Raw genomic sequence first — 15,337 nt, 5'->3', positions numbered from 1 at the left:
CCGAGATTCTAGGAAGTTCCCATGTGATGTGGTTGCTGCAGAGCCATGAGTCCCACTTTGAGTAGCCAATTTTCTAGAGCTGTGTTATCCAACACAGCTGCCACATGTGGCTACCGAGCACTTGAAATGTGGCACTTGTTAGAAAAGTAGGGACTTTTCTAGTGGTCCAGTGGTTAAGACTCCACACTTCCACTGCAGGGGGAACTAAGTTCCATCCCTGGTCTGGGAACTAAGGTACCACATGCCTTGGCACAGCAAAAAAAAAAAAAAATCTTTTAGTAATGTGACTATAAGAAAATTTAAGTTAGATTTATGGCTCAGATTATATTTCTTTGGACAATGTGGTCTAGATCTTTCAAAGAGTATTATACATTTCATCTGTTGTTTAAAAATTACAAGCTAATGCAGGAATGACCTAATATTGTATATCTCAGGAAAGACTTCAGATCTATAGGCTTACTTGGTCAACAAAGCTGCTTTATTGTTAGCAATTAGAATCTACCCTCAGAAAATCCAATTAATGCTTGGGAGTATTTTTCTGAGCTTTCTTATCATATAGATCAAGGTGTTATTCAGACTATAAAGGTATTACAAAAGCTACTTCATGAAAAGTTGATATATCACACATGCATTATATTACAATTTTAATTCTAATATACCACTTAAAATATGGCTGCCTTTTCTGCTTTTCATATCCTCCATATTAGGAATTGCAAGCCTTTTTCATTCTCCTCTAGTTACCAACTTTATTTAACCTTCTCAATCTCAACAGATGTCTTCACGTCCAACTTCAGTGAGCTCAACTACCTCAACCACCCCTACTCTCTCAAAATATTTCTATAGAATTACTTTCCTTTTCCTTCATTACTGTTCATAAATAACATTTCTCTTTCTTGCATCCCTTTTCTATTTCAATCCCTTCTGTCTCTTCTTGCACCTTCTCTGTTTTGCAAGTATCTGCCCTCTGAGGGCTCCTTTCTCTTCTAATACAGCTCCTTTACACATAGGAAAAGTTAGTTTCTTTTTCCTGAACGTATTCTTTCTTCTCTTCATACCTCTGCTCATATTACTTCCTCTGCCTATAAAGCTGCGTTTTCCACAAGCTCTCAAAGAAATGAATGTTCATAATTTAATCTCTTCTTTACACACTACAATACTGTGTATTCATTATTCCAGGTGATAGGAAAGCATACAGGACATTTCAGAAAGATTCTTGTCAAACAACAGTGAAAGTCCCAGCATTTAAAAGGTTAGTCTTCAGCTCTCTGTAACCTTTTCTTCTCTTTACTTATTTTTTTGTGTGTAACCTTTTAAATACTGGGACTTTAAAATGTTGTTTTACAAAAGTATTGATCACACTTCCCTGGTGATCCAGTATTTAAGGCTCTGCCTGCCAATGAAAGGGATACAGGTTTGACCCCTGGTCCAGGAAGATGCCACATGCCACAGGGCAACTAAACTGGTATCCCGCAACTACTGAAACCCACCCACCGAAACAAGAGAAGCCACCACAACTCGAAGCCCATGCACCACAGACAGAGAGTAGTTCCTGCTCGCCACAACTAGAGAAAGCCTGAGCGCAGCAGTGAAGACCCAGAGCAGCCAAAAAAAATTAGAAAAAAAAAGTTTCTTAAAAAAAAAATTGATCTACCAAAAAATTGCCCCTATACCACAGATAGTTTAATAAGCTTCCCTCAAGAGGCCACAAAACTAAAAATTCTTGAAGCAGAGATAAAGCCTTGTTGCCTTGGCACCTGACCAGGGAGAAGGGCCTGAGGAATGAGAAGGAAACTGCTGAGAACAGAGCTAGGCCAGAGCTAGGCCAGTGGGCTGTCCTGGGAAAGGCATAAGAGGCCATGGAAATGGCCTCTGGATTCTTACTGGGACAGCTAAATAGCAAGAAGAAAGGAAGATTCAGAGGAAGGAAGAGGCTGGCCAGCTGGCAGCCTTGTGCTCAGAGGATACTCCTCCAAAGGGAACAGGTTTCCTCCAGTTTCAGCTAGTCCTTGTTATCCTTTTTTTCCAATAAATTTTTTTTCTTTATTTATTTTTAATTGAAGGATAATTGCTTTACAATATTGTGTTGGCTTCTGCCATACATCAACATGAATTGGTCATAGGTATACATATGTCACCTCCCTCTTGAATCTCCCTCTCTCTCATTATTCTTAAATCAGGAGCTTTTCAGGATTTTTTAGGTTATAGTAACATTCCAAGCTGATGAAATTTATGAACTGTCTTCCCAGAAAATTGCACAGGCCCATAGTTTTTAATAGAATTGAACTTAAAATTCAATATAATTCTAGGAAATTCAAGAAAACCATTCAGGAGTCCTAAGTTACAAACTCTTGAATTTGAAAATTTCTTACAGGATACTTAAGAAATTGATTTTTTTTTTTTCTGGTGATGGAGGGGGAGGCAGGGGTTTTGAGGTAGGAGCGAAGAATACTTTGCATCACATAACCTTCTATGCTAGTAGACTCATTACCATGGACATAGCTTTCCTTTTCAATTAAAATAGAAAAAAATAGTTAAAAACAATTGGCATTCAGGGCAAGTCTCAATCATAGCTTAACATCAGGGAAAGGAGAAAACCCTTGTTCTACAAAATTACCTACCAAACTTTTCCAAAATTCTCCTATCCAAGAAGCCAATCCATGGACTTCCCTGGTGGTCCAGTGGATAAGAATTCGCCTGTCAATGCAGGAGATCACCAGTTCAATCCCTGGTCCGGGAAGATTCCACATGTCACAGGGCAACTAAGCCTGTGTGCCACGATTACTGAGCCTGCGCATCCTACAGCCCATGCTCCAAAACAAGAAAAGCCACTGCAATGAGAAGCCTGCACATGGTAACTGGAGAGTAGCCCCCCATTCACTGTAATAGAGAAAGACCAAAGCGCAGCAACAAAGACCCAGTGCAGCCAAAACAAATAAGTACCTACAAGGAAAAAAAAACACCTCACTGGCTTAAAAAAAGGCAACATCCATTCCAAACGAGAAGATCCTTAAAAATGTAACTTGAATCACTGGTATGAATGAATTTCAGCCTAAATATAAACTGATATCAGATTCTCTATTTTCATGAGGATTATGAAGCAGCCAAACACTGAACCTTAGAGGTCGGAGAGTAGAAGGACATCCAGAAATGAACAGAAAGGAGAAAACTGGGACAGTTGAAACACAATTTGCTAATTTCACAATTGCCTGCAATCTGCTTCCACCCTTGGACACAAAAAACAAACAGCTCTTCAAAGTGATTTTATACCCCACTAGATAAATGTGCCAATATTTTACTTCAAACTATGGCTACAAGCAACTTACAATTCTTTTCCACATAATTGAAGAAGCTAAAGCTTCAGTAGTTGTTTTCTGTATTATGAAGAATAAGTACAAAAGCTAATGATGGAGCCACATAAAACATTCAAACTTACTTGCAAAATATGTGGTCACACTTTGTAGAGACAGGCTCTTTGATCAACTCCAGACTAGAAAGGTGGGAGGGGGAAAGAAAGAAAATAAATGAAGGTCAATAATTCATTTAAAAATAAGTGTATTCTGGGGTACATTAACCCTGGCGATCCAGTGGCTAAGACTTCGAGCTTCCAATGCAGGGAACTTGGGTTCAATTCCTGGTCGGGAATAGGTAAGATCCCACAAGCGATGCAGCGTGGCCAAAAAACAGATAAGGACTTTTTTAGTATAAACATGAAACTATTATTACTCCTAAAAAATAATTTCCTTAACATCATCTAATATACAACTAATGTTCCAATTTCCTTCACTGTCTCATAAAAATTTAATCATTACATCCATTTAAATCAGAATCCAAACAAGATACACATCCTGCATTTGGTGGATATGTCTCAAGTTTCTTTTAATCTACAGACTTCTCTTTTCCTTCCTTGTCATTTATTTTAAAAACTAGGTCATTTGACCCGTAGAATTTCCCAGATTCTGGATTTTGCTGATTATAACATTATAATATAGTTTAACTTGTCCCTCTAATCTCTACTTCCTGTAAACGAAGCTTGATCAAAACCAGGTTCAATTTTTGGCAAGAACACTTTACAGATGGTTCTGTGTACTTTTATTACATCACTGCAGGAGGTACATGATGTTTGGTTTGTGATTACTTTGTAAGAACAGTGTAAAAAACACTCACTGAAGAAAATTCAGAAAACAATAAACTTAGAAAAATAAAGTCTCCAGAAAAGAAAATATATCATCCAAATTCTCATCCCTGCCCATCTAACCACAAAATTTCAAGGCGCTCCTGAGATTAATTCATTTAATAATTTATTAAGTATTGTGCTTCTCCCACGTGCAAGTACTGATCCTGGAGATAGAAATACAGCAGCAAACAAAATAAAGACTGCCCTCAAAGAACTTACATTCTAGCTGTGGTAGATAGTTGGTTGAGAAACAAAGATATATGGGAATAGTGCTAAAAAGAAAAACAAACCAGGATAAGGGGAAAGGGGGTGCAGTGTGTTGGGGGGAGGGGTGTATACACAAGGTAGTCAAAAAAGGTCTCATGAAAGGGTGACACTGGTGGACAGCTGAGCAATGTGAGGAAACCAGTTGTGCAAAGGTTGGAAGAAGATTTCAGCAGGGGGAGCAGAGAAGACAGTCTCTGAGCAGGACCATGCCCAAGGTTTTTGAAGGACAGCAAGTAGGCCAAGGGCCAGGATGGAATGATTAAGGGGGAGATACCAGTGGAAGAGGTCAGAGAGGTAGCTGAGAGCCTGAGTAGGGAGGGACCTACAGGCTGTTTTAAGTCTCTGGTGTTTATTCTGAATGAGAGCTTCAGAAACTGATTTTTGGTAAAGTTCAAGCAAGGCATCAAAGAACAGGTAACCTGTGTGTGTGCTAGGAATGTGGCTTGTTAAACATTTAACATTTTAGAAAGGGATCACAAGAAAAGCTGGGGGACAATAGTCTCTTGTGAAGGGTTCGGTAATATAACTCTTGCAATCATGGGGTTTCTGACGCAGCATAGGGCAATGAAAAGAAAAATACCAGAGTAAGTCAGAAGACTGGGTTTCTACTGCAACTCTCTTTGTCAGCAGAGTGATCTCAGGCCAACCACTCTGCCTGAACCTCAGTTTCCTTCTCGGTCACCCACCCTACCAGTCTCTTAAGGCTACTGTGAGAACAAAAGTAAATGCTACTTGGGAAAATGTTTACAACCTGAGATGATTTGTACCAACGTTAATATTATTATTGGGACTGAATGTGATTTTAAGAAGAAAAACAAGTGGACAAAGAGAATTCTGATTTGTTACCAAATCATTATTCCTCAGATAGGCTAGATAGCAAAAGAAATTCTCAGTGAAAGAGAAATTGGATTTAGCTATGATACCAGATGGCTTTCATTCTCACCACTGACTCAATTTTGAAATAATTATATTTCAGTATGGTAATTAAAAACTAAGCTATACAAACATACTGTAAACACAAACTTTGAACAGATGAAAATTCCAATATGTAAAAAGGTAATGACTGTTGAAGGAAAAGCCTGGAGAATGGGAATGAAAGAAAAAAATTTTTAATGTTTTCTTCTAGATCATGATGAGAGTAAATGTTTCCTATAAAAGTGATTCAAATTTTTTAAACACTCTTCAAACCTGGAAATATTTTAGGCCTACTTCTACATTTTGAATGTAAATTATGGTAAATGATTGGAAAAAGCAACCAGGTTAGGTTCAAAACACAATCATACCACCCACTAGGATACACACTTTAGCAAACTCTTCTGAAAGTCAAAGAATTTATATATTCATGTAAAAAGTTAGAAAGAAATACCAATTATCAGAAATAAATGCCAATAGTGACTCAGAGGCCAGCAGAAGGAATTTCAGCTTGAGACCTCAAAGAAGATGGAAATCTACCCTACACAGCTAACATAAGTAATACTGTTTCCAGTCACAATCAGGAATCATTTATGAAAACATAACTAAAAATTATACTGTTCTGGGCAATGTTTTCAAAAAAAATGAACTAAATATGATTCCCATCCTAGAATTCCCCACTTAAATGAGTTTAAGGTTTAACAACAACCAAGAACAATTTTAGTTTAAAAACCTATGTCTATGTCTAATAGGAAACAGATTGAAAAAATAAAAAAGCTGGAAAATACAAAATAATTGACTGAAAATAAAATTTAACATTAACTTTCATTCTCACGTCTTTAATTTTTACTTTATCTGAGTTTTTTAACTGATGGGTTAATTTGCCAGAATGAGAAAGAATATTACATAATATTATGACTGAGTCTCATGGAAATGCAAAGTAAATGGACCCAAATGCCATATTATTAAGGACTTTTTGATCACTCTTTGTAATTATCATGAGTAAGTTTTATGCTCTTTCAAAAGCAATTTTTTCCCAATTGTTATTTCCTGCTTCCCTGGCTCTGATGGTTCATAAATTTAGCTGTAAAGCTCATTCAGCTTGGGTTCTTGTTTAGCTGAAATGCTGAGGGGCAGGAAAGCAGAAGGTAGGTTACTTATAAATCTTGTTTCTCTCTGAAAACACAACTTGCATTTTCTTTCATATTATTTTCTTGACTCCAAATGTGAAAAACAACTTTCATGAAGCACAAAGGAAAGGTGCAACTTTCCAGATTATTTTTTGAATAATACTCACCACTATCACCATATTAAAAAACACTCAACTATATCAAAGAACCAATTTAGTTTATTAACACCTTCAACAAATGTTGACTAAGTGGCTATTATGTCCCAGATGCTGTTCTAACTACTGATGATACGAAGTAAATAAAACAAAAACCTCTGCCCAGAGGTGATATTCTGTGGGGGTTGAGAAAAAGGATAAATTATACAGAATGTCAGGTAGTAATGAGTTACAAAAAAATTAAGCATTATGGAGGAAAGAGGGATAAAGAGTACGTCAGGGTGGGAGTGTTACAAATTCAAATTAACACTGTCTGCCTCTTTGAAAGATTTTATTTCCATCAAGATTTGTGAGCTGTGCAATTACCAAGGGAAGAATGTTGTAGGCAGAGGGAGCAGCAAGCAAAAAAGCTCAGACACAGGAGAATGTCACATGTCTGAAGATCAGTGAAGAGGACAGAATGACCAGAGAATAAGAGGAGAGAGGGTAGTCAATAAACTTCCTAAATTTCCTTTCTGGCTTTTCACCAAGAAATTCTGAGGTATAGTTTTTATTTTGTAGATTTATTGTATTTAATAGATTTAAGAGATACCACTGAGATCATTTAGCCTGGAGTTCATAACCGTTGTTGTACCATTGACCCCTTTCGGCAGCTGATAAAGCTCATGAAACCCCTTCTCACAGTAATGTCTTTAAATATATAAAATACAAAATATAAAATTACATTAAGAAACTATATAGGAATATAGCTCTATCCATAGGCCTACAAGGGTCGTGGAGGGTCAGTAAGTTAAGAGCTCCTGAATCCACACAAGATAACTTTATGGGGTTGAAAAAATGTTCATATCTTGACTGGGCTACAAAGACACATACACTTACCCAAAGTCAAAGACTTGTACACTTATGTTTTCTGCATTTCACTGTATGTAAATTATAAGCCTTTAGAATTCTAGTCCCCTCCTTATATTGTAGATGAAGAAAAACAAAGGTTCACTCATAATGTCTAAGAGTGGGGAGGGGCACCATAGGATTTGGGGGAGGGCGAGAGGTGTAAGACAGGCTACAAAGATGTGTTACATTGGGATGGTCAAAAAGTTTGTTCATGTTTTTCCATCCCATCCTACAGGAAAACTGAATGAAGTTTTTGGCCAAACCAATACAACATGGGGAATATAGCCAATCTTTTGTAATAACTGTAAATGGAGAGCAATCTTTAAAAATTGTATAAAAAATAAAAATTGTTAAATAAAGGGGTATAAAAGTCAAAGAAACTTGCTAAAGGTTTTGAGGACCTGCAGTATTCTCATTTAAATATACAGGGCTAATTTCAGCCAAAGGTTCTCCCAGGACATACCCACTTAGTGACATCAAACATTCGTGATTTTATTTTCCCATTATCAATTATGTCCATTTCAAGTGATCAAGCTGGTTACGGAGCTGGATAAAACGTCCAAGTATCACTTAAGCTAAACCATATCCCTGGTTCTACACTGGTAGAACCAATCAAGACAGTTTGTGGACATTCAAGACAGGGAGCTGTGTGTGCTGAGGTGACAGAGAGGGAAAGGGAGAGCCCAAGTGGAGAAAATGGAGTAATTTCCTATATTCTTAAAGGTCTTCAGCTAAGAAAAGCAGCAACTTTAATAGCTTAATCTTAACAGACGTAACACTTTTTTTTCTCCTTAACATCTTAAGGTCAATTCCATTCATTTGCATAGGATATATTGGATATACGAGGAAGAATCTCAAATTAATAAACTTTCAACTTACCATATTGGACACTCTAAGATTTTCTGCATAGCATTAAGGACATTTTGTACTTCTTCAACATGATCCGCAGATAAATCCATTTCTTTCTGTTCCAATGAACTAAATAAATCACTTTAAAAGGGTTATATAAACAACAGTTTAGTTTCATTAAGTGTTATTTAAGATTGGAATGCTTTAGAATCAGACCATAGAACTAATGACCAAAACTTTACTTTTTAAAAAATTCTAAACGTTTTGTGTAATTAAAACCATTTCAATTCTGTTTGTGCACATCTAGCCTCCAACCATTTCCTTTTGATTTTTTTCATTCTCCAAGAAAGGGAAAGCCATAATGGGGTGACTGACTGGGTGAGTGGTGGTACCCTATTTCTCCAATCATCACAGTTGTTTTCTTTCTCACCCTTAAAATAAAAATCAACACCAACCAACGCTCCTATCCCTGTCCTTCCCCAGAGTTTCCCACTGGCCTACACTCAGGATTCTCCTCAGGCACATCGGTACCAGCAGCATCTGGGCCTACGGAGGCTCCTCCCTCTACTTCCTTCAGGCCCCTTTTCACAGAAACTCACAAGAATCCAGTTCTTAAGGGCTCTGCCTCGCACAAAGTCCTTTCTCTTCCTCTTCCCAGATACATTCCTGTCCCCGTTTTCCCTCAGGGTCCCTTTCTCAAATATACCAGCTCGTCTTTTTATACCATCTTGTCCCCCTCAGGACCCATCAGGATTCCCCCTAGGACACACCCTGCCCCCGCCCTTATCATCTGCACCTCCCCCCACATCCCGTGGCCCACAAATAGCCCCTCTCCCCACGACTTCCCCAGATTCAACGTCTTAGGCTTCTCAGGTTCCACCTTCCGCCCGTTCCCCACCCGATAACATCCGTCTTGCTCGTCTTCAGGAGTCACCTCTCCCCGGCTCTCCCCACACCTGTTTACTGCCCCAGAGCACCCCACGGGCCGCTATCCCTTCCCCATGGTTCTCTCACCTTTTACCCAGAACAACAGGTCCGGGCTTCCTGGCCCCAGAGGCCCAGTTCTCCGAAAAAGCCCCCGGACAGTCCTCGGGCCCAAGAGCTCACACCGCGCAGTCGCAGTTTCAACTAATCCGTAATTCCCGCGCTTTATTGTTGCCACGGAAACCGGCTGCTGCCGCAAACGAGAGCCTCTCAGAACGCAAGAACCGGACACGTAACCGAAGGGCGGAGCAGAAAGTGCTGAGCCTCTCGGGGGCTCCCGATTGGTCATCCCCCTATTTACGTAATTAGAAAGAGACGGAAGAGACCAAGTTCTCCCGGAGTTTTCTAATAGGACCCATCCCTCTCACTTCTACGCTTCCAGTTGAGGGTTATTACGTCACAGTGATTGCTGTACTAAGGTCGAGATCGCTCCCTGGAGCCCGAATATGAGCGCATGATAGTGCCTAAAGCAGTCTCAGGAAGAGGCCCAGCTCCCTCATCCTTTCCGCCGCAATGGAAGTTTCAAGTTTAGGTAAATAATAGGGTTGTGAGGGAAAAACTACGATTTCCAGCATGCATTGCGGCTCGAAAGGCCTTGGCCACAGTGTTCCTTGGAAACTGTAGTCTTATGGAGAGGAACTTCCGTTACGGGAGGCAGACACGAGTCTAACGACAACTCAGTTGATAAATTGAAGAGCTCCGCGCTCTTATACATGTCAACAGATATGGATTGGAGTGTTAAGTTTTCATATGTCGAGAGTGGATAATAGGCTAAAGAACCTACAAGTCCTAGGAAGACTACAGTCCCCATCCAGCCCCGCGAGTCTCCAGCAAGTCGTCCTCTAAGGTCAGTGACCTAAAGAAATGCAACGGGCGCGTCTTTTACCTGGAAGGGGAAATCCGGGGCCCCGGCCCACGGCTGCGCACTCGCAGTTCCGCCCCTTTGCCCCGTGTTTGTTATTGTTGTGAGGGTCAAGCTCCTCCTGCCCCGCCCCCGTCAAGTAAGCTTCGACCAATCAGTGGGGCTGTAGTTTTGAGAGACACTTGGTAAGAACCAATCATCTTGTCGAAAACTCAGAGAGCCTGGGGACTAGGCCCTGTCTCTGTCCGCCATGTTAGATTCACCCTGCAGGGATAGCAGCAGAGCTGGCAGCGAACGGTTCTTGCATTGGCCTCCGGCAGGCGCCCCCCGGGGGCGGGAAGCTGGTAAGGAAATAACTGCGGTTACCTAGGGGTGGTGTCACGTCTCATTAAAAGGACTTGGGGAAGTTCACGGGAGGAAGCCTCCAAAGGAGAGGGGCGACTTCTTCCGTGACTTGGACAACCGATCTTTCAGTGACCGGATCGGAGAGCCGTTCGTGTTCTGAGGGGCCGAGGGGGCGGATATAACAGAAGGGACGGAGGGTCCGTGGTTCAGAACGCCTAGCTTCTGGTAAAGGACGCCAATACTCCCCAAGACAAAAAAGGCCTGAGCAAAGGAAACGAGAGTTTCCTCAGCGGGTGGTGACACTGTCTTGGGGACAAGGAGGGCTAGGAAACGATAACTGGAAGACTAGAATGAAGTCTGCAAGGAAAAAAAAAAGATGACATTGCCCATACAGCCTCCTCACTCCCCCTCATCTCACTTTTGAGGAACCTCATAAGGAAGTTTCCTTGTTCAGGGACATCTGGTATTGGAAAGGCACCGTTCTTCCTTTTTATCGAACACACAGCTTTCAGGTCACATATTTTAACTCCAGGATAGGCCTCAGGTGGAAACAGTAATCAAAGCTCAGGTTTCAGGTCAACTTCATTAAAGGGATGTTTGAGATCCTGGAAAAATCGACTTAGAGGAAAAGCTGACTTGTTCCAGGGAAAGCTGAGCCAGAGCATGAATTTAATGTAATCCAGTTAATGAAAGCTGAAGGCCTAGGCCCCAGCTACCTGACTTGACTAACTACAGTGACAGAGGACACTAACCACAGCTTTGGTATTTTCACAAGTTCAAGACTAATGCTCTTGCTGAGAGAATTTCACATCCAAGGCAAATAGGCAACTCTATGAAGACCTGGCTATAGTCCAGCTAAACTAGAATCGCCCACTTCCTGTTTTCACCTTCCTAGTCAGCCAGCTGGATGAGCTCCAAAGTATCTTAACTTATTTCCAGTTGTGTAATTTGAGAAAGAGGGAAGAAGGTTAAGTTCCTTTTGAATTCTCAAAAGTGTGGAAATGTGTTTCTCAGAAGTTGAAAACTGAGAATGTGTTTTAGAAGATCCGATTTTGGCAGAGTGAATTAGTCACTTAATCGCCCTGACTTTTTTGCCCAGGATTCTGGGGCGTTGACAGGAGTTCTGTCCAAATTTTAAGGACCCCAAGAATTGCATTTTGTATGAATGAAATACTGAATGTCAGCAGGATTGGTGCCAGAAACTATTTTGACAATGCTCTTGGCTCTAGGTGGAGACAGAGAATGGGAAAAGTTGGGGGATGTTTGTGTTTGGATTTACAAAAAAAAAACCCCAAAATCCCCGATTCTCAGAGAGTTCAAGGTCCTTTTTAATGACAGTCTCACAGTTGCATTGTTTCACAGGGCAGTTCATTATACTGTGGGAAACAGCACTATGTCAGGTTCTAAAGGCTGATTTGTATAATAATAACTTTCATGTTTAAGTACTGTTTTCAAAGAACCAGCATACACATTTTTTACTTAATCCTTATGATATCGTTGTGAGGTTAGCAAAACTGAGATCTCAGGCTTATTTTACAGGTTCAGAAACTGAAGCTCAGAGTTTAAATGACCTGCTCACACTTATATGGCTAGTAATGTGCCAGAGCTGTCTGGAATCCAGCTCTTCTAAACCACTGTGCTCCCTCGCCTCTTCACTATAAACTCCTGAGACTTAATCTTGGTCCTGTGCAGTGTCTGTGCCTGAAGCAGAATCTGAATCTGTAGATGCTTAGTCAGGATTCATTAATGAATATGTTTTTAAAAAAACATGAAACATGAAAAGGCTGTTCTTTTACATTAAAACTTACGTTTAGATTTAAACTATTTTTTATGAAGTCATAAAAAACAATCAACAATTTGTAAGTAAAATTTTTATCTTTGAGAGGTAAAACCCTCCATTATTTTATGGATAAAATAATGGCTGTCAAATAATCCAGTAGAAGGACTTCCTTGGCAGTCCAGTGGTTAAGACTCCATGCTCCCAATGCAGGGGACAGAGGTTTGATCCCTGGTTGGGGCACTAAGATCCTGCATGTGGCGTGATGCAGCCAAGAAATAAAACAATAAAATAATCCGGTAGGGAAAGGGCATTGCTGTAACAAGATTAGTCCTGAATTGATGGTAATTATGAAGACAGTTGATGGGTCTTTCAGGGTTCATTGTATATTAATCTCTCTTCTTTTGTAAAGGTTTAAATTTTCCCATAATAGTTAGATTTTAAACATTAGTTGACTATAGTCAATCCATATTGGGGGGATGGAAGAGTATAGATGAAATGAGGGTACTTTGAGCTGATCATTATATTAGACCATCAGTATTCTCCACTTTTACGTATATTTGCAATTCTCCATAAAAGAAAAAAGTAGACTGCAAAAAAAAAAAAAAAATGAACTTGAATAAAGGGTGTTGAATGCTACCCCTGTGTACTTTCTTAGCTAGTGTTTCAGCCTCTAAATTGTTAAAATAGATCTAATAGAGAACCAAGGTTGCTCAGTTTAGGAAAAGGCATCTTTTCCAAGAAAAATGTATTAGACCATCTCCTTCAAGCTTTAGGAATATAAATTCCCCAAGGGTAGAGTCCCACTCTTACTCATCTTGGTATCCTGCTGCTGCTGCTAAGTTGCTTCAGTTGTGTCCAACTCTGAGCGACCCCATAGACTGCAGCCTACCAGACTCCTCCGTCCATGGGATTTTCCAGGCAAGAGTACTGGAGTGGGGTGCCATTGCCTTCTCTGGTATCCTACTAGTAGATATGTAACAGCAGGTATCTGTTTAATTAAGCAGTCATCATAAAGTTCATAAAATCCAAAGGATTTTACAAATGTTAGATGATTTCTATGAATGTGACCAAAATGTACATTCTCTTTGCAAACATATGGCAGTGAGATTTGTTTTAAACCACCTACTAGACTGTAAATAGCAGAAGAGCAGGGACATTATCTTCTCATCCACTGCTGTGTCCTCCTAGCCTAGCCCATATTAGGTCCTCACAGATACTAGCTGACTGAATGTTTATGCAGTTTACAGAACCCTGTCTAATGTGTTTTCTCTCCCTCACCCATCCTGTCTTCTCTAGCCCCACAACATGGAACCACAGGTTACACTAAATGTGACTTTTAAAAATGAAACTCAAAGCTTTCTAGTTTCTGACCCAGAAAATACAACTTGGGCTGATGTGGAAGCTATGGTGAGTGTTATTTTGTTTTGTCTCTCCATCCTTTAAGCAAGGATATTTTCCCCCAAAGTAGTTATTTTTAGCTGTGCTTCTTAGCTGTAAAGACTGTCATATTTACCATTTCTGGGCCTTTTGGAAAATAATTTTTGTCAAGGGTTCGGTGTTCATATAAATGTACCTGGTAGAGGAAACAAATTCGTCTTGAAGAGTTTAGAAAGGAAAGGTAAAATTATTTTTTTAAGTGAAATAGTACTTAGAAATTCTTCCCTTGGAAATTCATTCAGCCTAAGGAATGAATTGGTGTGGGCCCCACCCTAACCAGGCCTCAGGTTAAGGTTCTCTTGATTGAGAGCAGATAGCTTACTGTGGGTTTTGCACCACCGAAGATACAATTTGTGTTTCTCAAGATCTGATCAGTTGCTTTTATTGGTAAGTCAAGAGAATGAGTGTCTCAAAGTTGAGTAGGAAAACTGCCACAGATGTTCACTCAACACCTCATTCTGTTCCTTTTGTTGTTATTGGTAGTGCCTTTCCTCCTCTAGATTTGCCCTTTGTTCTGTTTTTGTTTGATTTCCGATAGTGAATGTTTTACTTCCTGTGTAACTGTGTTTGTCTAATGAAACTCTTTGGTTAAAAACCTACTTTTACCAGGTTATGTGTTACGGTAAGACATGGTAGAGAGACCTCAAAAGATGATCTGATCTAGTCCTCTGTCTTCCAGGAAAGATTTCTTTATATTTCTTTATACTGCCTGAACAGATGTTTATCCAGAAAGTTGGATCTTGTTTGTCAAATGATCTGAAAATCAAAAACAGCTATCTTTCTTTTCCTATTAGTTAAATGAGCTGACAGCTTGCCTTTTTTCTTTGTAGTAAATTTTAAATTATAAAAGTATAATATGTGCCTGTTACAAGAAATGAAACAATCCAAACATATATAATGAAAAGATTAATATCCCTCCACTTCCCTCACCTTTCACCCATTATTCCAACCTCTGGGAGTAATCAGTGTTAACTGCCCTGTATGTACTCTTAGTTGTGGCATGTGGGATCTAGTTCCCTGACCAGGGATTGAACCCAGGTCCCCTACATTAGGAGCGTGGAATCTTAGCCACTGGACCACCAGGGCAATCCCTGTGCATCCTTTATATTATGATTTCTAGGGTTTTATTGCAATCTGCCTTTTTGATAACTTGATCATATAGTGTGTACATTTTATTTGCAGGTAAAAGTTTCATTTGATCTGAATACTATTCAAATAAAATACTTGGATGAGGAAAATGAAGAGGTAAAGTATATTACAGTACCCATGACCAAGTATCCAGAATAAGGATCTTGTTTCTCAAGAGGGATACGGTGTTCAAAAATATCAGAATACTGTTTATCTCATTTGTGTAGGAGTTTAGAGGTATTTGATAATTGCATGTTCTAAGCCAACTTGTGGCATCTGAAATGGAGTTGAGAAATAGGAAAGCAGCGTCAAAGAAGAAAATCTGAGAGATAACTTCTAAAACTACATAGTGATCTTATGTTCAACTATATCGTAAGCTGCTATTTAGTTTATAATAATAAACAATGATGGCAAACCCTCATT

The 15,337-nt window shown here is 39.6% G+C and overlaps 2 protein-coding genes across 66 annotated transcripts in view; one reads left to right on the top strand and one right to left on the bottom strand.

The window, feature by feature from the left end:
• BRCA1 (BRCA1 DNA repair associated) overlaps positions 1-10,312 on the bottom strand; it is a 69,379-nt gene extending 59,067 nt beyond the window's left edge. For 8 of the 16 annotated variants that reach the window (XM_081577352.1, XM_081577355.1, XM_081577356.1 and 5 more), the window contains exons 1-3: positions 9,393-9,508; positions 8,409-8,519; positions 3,434-3,487 (exon numbers count right to left, since the gene is read on the bottom strand). In XM_081577352.1, the coding sequence (XP_081433478.1) occupies positions 3,434-3,487; positions 8,409-8,488 (134 nt within the window). In that variant the 5' untranslated portion in view covers positions 8,489-8,519; positions 9,393-9,508. Of the gene's footprint in view, positions 1-3,433; positions 3,488-8,408; positions 8,520-8,977; positions 9,172-9,392; positions 9,509-10,248 lie in introns of those variants that run through there. The other 8 variants (XM_081577353.1, XM_081577362.1, XM_081577364.1 and 5 more) reach the window with 4 other exon arrangements.
• Positions 9,805-15,337, top strand: part of NBR1 (NBR1 autophagy cargo receptor) — a 30,117-nt gene continuing 24,584 nt past the window's right edge. For 17 of the 50 annotated variants that reach the window (XM_081577412.1, XM_081577400.1, XM_081577384.1 and 14 more), the window contains exons 1-3: positions 9,805-10,209; positions 13,646-13,756; positions 14,969-15,031. In XM_081577412.1, coding sequence (XP_081433538.1) covers positions 13,655-13,756; positions 14,969-15,031 — 165 coding nt within the window. In that variant the 5' untranslated portion in view covers positions 9,805-10,209; positions 13,646-13,654. Of the gene's footprint in view, positions 10,569-13,645; positions 13,757-14,968; positions 15,061-15,337 lie in introns of all 50 variants that reach the window. The other 33 variants (XM_081577417.1, XM_081577401.1, XM_081577385.1 and 30 more) reach the window with 12 other exon arrangements.

Source organism: Giraffa tippelskirchi, chromosome 3 (assembly GCF_054371585.1).
Source record: "Giraffa tippelskirchi isolate mGirTip1 chromosome 3, T2T-mGirTip1v1.2.pri, whole genome shotgun sequence".
In the NCBI taxonomy this organism is placed as follows: domain Eukaryota; kingdom Metazoa; phylum Chordata; class Mammalia; order Artiodactyla; family Giraffidae; genus Giraffa; species Giraffa tippelskirchi.
Note: the sequence above shows the minus strand (reverse complement) of the source record. Positions and strands in the feature narration are given on the sequence as shown.